At 35.8% G+C, this 2,308-nt stretch overlaps 1 protein-coding gene across 1 annotated transcript in view; it reads right to left on the reverse strand.

Moving 5' to 3' along the window:
* Positions 1–23: 23 nt before the first annotated feature.
* The window catches only part of LOC107708030 (uncharacterized), a gene marked incomplete at its 3' end in the record, with an annotated part of 3,578 nt that continues 1,293 nt past the window's right edge, over positions 24–2,308 (reverse strand). Inside the window, exons 2-4 of the mRNA XM_016512182.1 lie at positions 661–1,047; positions 189–542; positions 24–79 (exon numbers count right to left, since the gene is read on the reverse strand). Coding sequence (XP_016367668.1) covers positions 24–79; positions 189–542; positions 661–1,047 — 797 coding nt within the window. The remainder of the gene's footprint in view (positions 80–188; positions 543–660; positions 1,048–2,308) is intronic.

Raw genomic sequence — 2,308 nt, forward strand, 5'->3', positions numbered from 1 at the left:
CTCCTTCAGGGAACGAGGGTTACCATACGTAACCGAGACGTTAAAACAACTGGATTCCAAAAGGTTAAAGTCGAAGATGCTGAAATAGTAACAGTTTTCATGTACCACCATAAATACAAAGAAATAAGTCAAATTTTCAACTGAAGATTGTGTGGTATGTTCTTTATCAAAATAGAAATTTGATGTACCTTCAACTATCAACTTAGTTCCATTTCCAAAGTGTATCTTCCCACATGTGGCAACAGCACAGTAATAAATCCCAGCATCAGATGGTCTGAGTTCAGTCTGAGAGAGACTGTAGACCCAGCTCTGGGTAGAAGAGCCGTTCTCTGATCTCTCCATACACTGATCACTCCTGTTATCACGGGTGTAAATGAGTCCTGGATGAGAATGTCCTGATGAATGTCTGAACCAGTAGACGCTGTATTCTCCTGCACAGATCTGACTGATGACCGAACACTGCAGAGTCACTGAATCTCCTGGATGAAGTCTGTCAGATACAGGCTGCTGGAGAACTGTGAACCCAGTGGCAGAATCTTTACCTTTGAAAGAAATCCATCAAGATGATGTCATTCTCTACTAATACAATTTTAGTTTATTAATACAGGAGTGACATCAGTAAAAGTTCTCACAAAACAGCTCGTTTTAAAGAAGTCTCACCTTTGTGTAGCAAAATCGTCCCTTCTCCAAACTGAATTGTGTTGATGAAGGTCACAGCACAATAGTAGTTTGCAAAATCATTTTCCTTCAGGTTTATGATGCTCATATTTAAAAAGTCAGTTCCAACTTCAAAAGAATACCGTTCGACCTTGTCAAAGCCGTTTTGATATATAAAACTTCCTGAGAGATAAGATGAATATGCAATAAGAAGAGGTTTTTCGCCAACAGTCTGTTTATACCATGAAACAGTGTGTATCATGTCAAATGAATAAGAGCAGGGTAAAATCACACTGCTTCCAAGTTCAGCAACTACCAAAGGATGCTGCTGAATGACACCCTTTATTTGACATGTCCCATCTAAAAATAAAAGTAATATGATTAGGAAATCTAATATGAAATTAAGTGTTCACCAATCAAGATATAAGTCAAACTTACATGAAAACATGGAGAGAGAAACGATAAACAATATTCTGAACTTCATTCTGCAGAACTTGCCAATTTAATCTAAAAGAGAAATATACAAAGCTGTCTTGAGAATTTTTGGAATGATCAAGAGAACTTAAAATTATTAATTTAAATTTATGAAGCTCAGAGGAAATACTTACTTTTCAAGAAAGATGATTTGCCAATATAATCCCCTAAAATTAAATTTGGCTAATGGAAGTAAAAAAAAATCCCAAAAAAACAGTATATTCAGGTCAGATTACAATTGGGCAATAAAATATAAATATTTTCATTTCACAGTTTAAAATAAACTGGTTATGTGGTGGACAGTGTCTGTTTGGTAGTATGTGTTCAGAATGCGTCCCCTTTTATACACAACTGTGTTCAAAGATCAAACAGTGACACTTTGATGTTTGACTGGTTGTTTTAGAGAAAGGGGCAGAACTATATTGTACTGCCATGAGTCATTTTCATGATTGTGTCTTTACACACACCAATATGGGGATGGCAGTAAGAATTGGCACAAGCAAAAACAAACAAACAAACAAAACAAAAAGCACTAAATAATGTCCCATTTAGCTGATACCTAGAGTGACTCAATAAAGCATAATTTCAGTTGGTTTAATTTGATCACTTTTGTAAAATATAGCTACACAAATGCAAACTGTCAAATGCAAACACTGAAACACATTTTTTGAAAAAGAATTATTTAAAAATATCCCAACAGAAGGGACACCCCCATGCTTCCTTGGAGTTGATTGTACTTGTTTACTGTACCTGACCACAGTAGTCAGTCAGCCATACGTTGAAACAGTTTTAAGAGTTAATCAGTTGTTGTTTTTTATCAACTAGCTTGTCAAAAGGGCTGGGTGATATGACAGTACATATCATGGCGATGATATAAAGTGTGAATCAACTGAACTTTTTCTAAATTGTTTACATAGATAGGCCTGACGGGGTAAGCAAATACAGTATATCCATACAACTTTTAGTGGGCAGGAATTATTTGAATGCTGGAGTGGAAAAGGAAGCATGGATGAATGAGTAATAGAATGTGATGTGCTTGGTGCAACTGCACTTATTATAAGTATATATGTGTCCTCTATACTTCTATGGCTCTCAATAGATTCAGTGGTTGGAGTTGGATTAATACTCCTTGACAAGTTCTATTGCTCTTTTCTGATTACGTTTCTGGCTACATTTA

The sequence above is a fragment of the Sinocyclocheilus rhinocerous genome, unplaced genomic scaffold, assembly GCF_001515625.1.
Source record: "Sinocyclocheilus rhinocerous isolate Xijiao unplaced genomic scaffold, SAMN03320098_v1.1 scaffold10638, whole genome shotgun sequence".
Taxonomy (NCBI): domain Eukaryota; kingdom Metazoa; phylum Chordata; class Actinopteri; order Cypriniformes; family Cyprinidae; genus Sinocyclocheilus; species Sinocyclocheilus rhinocerous.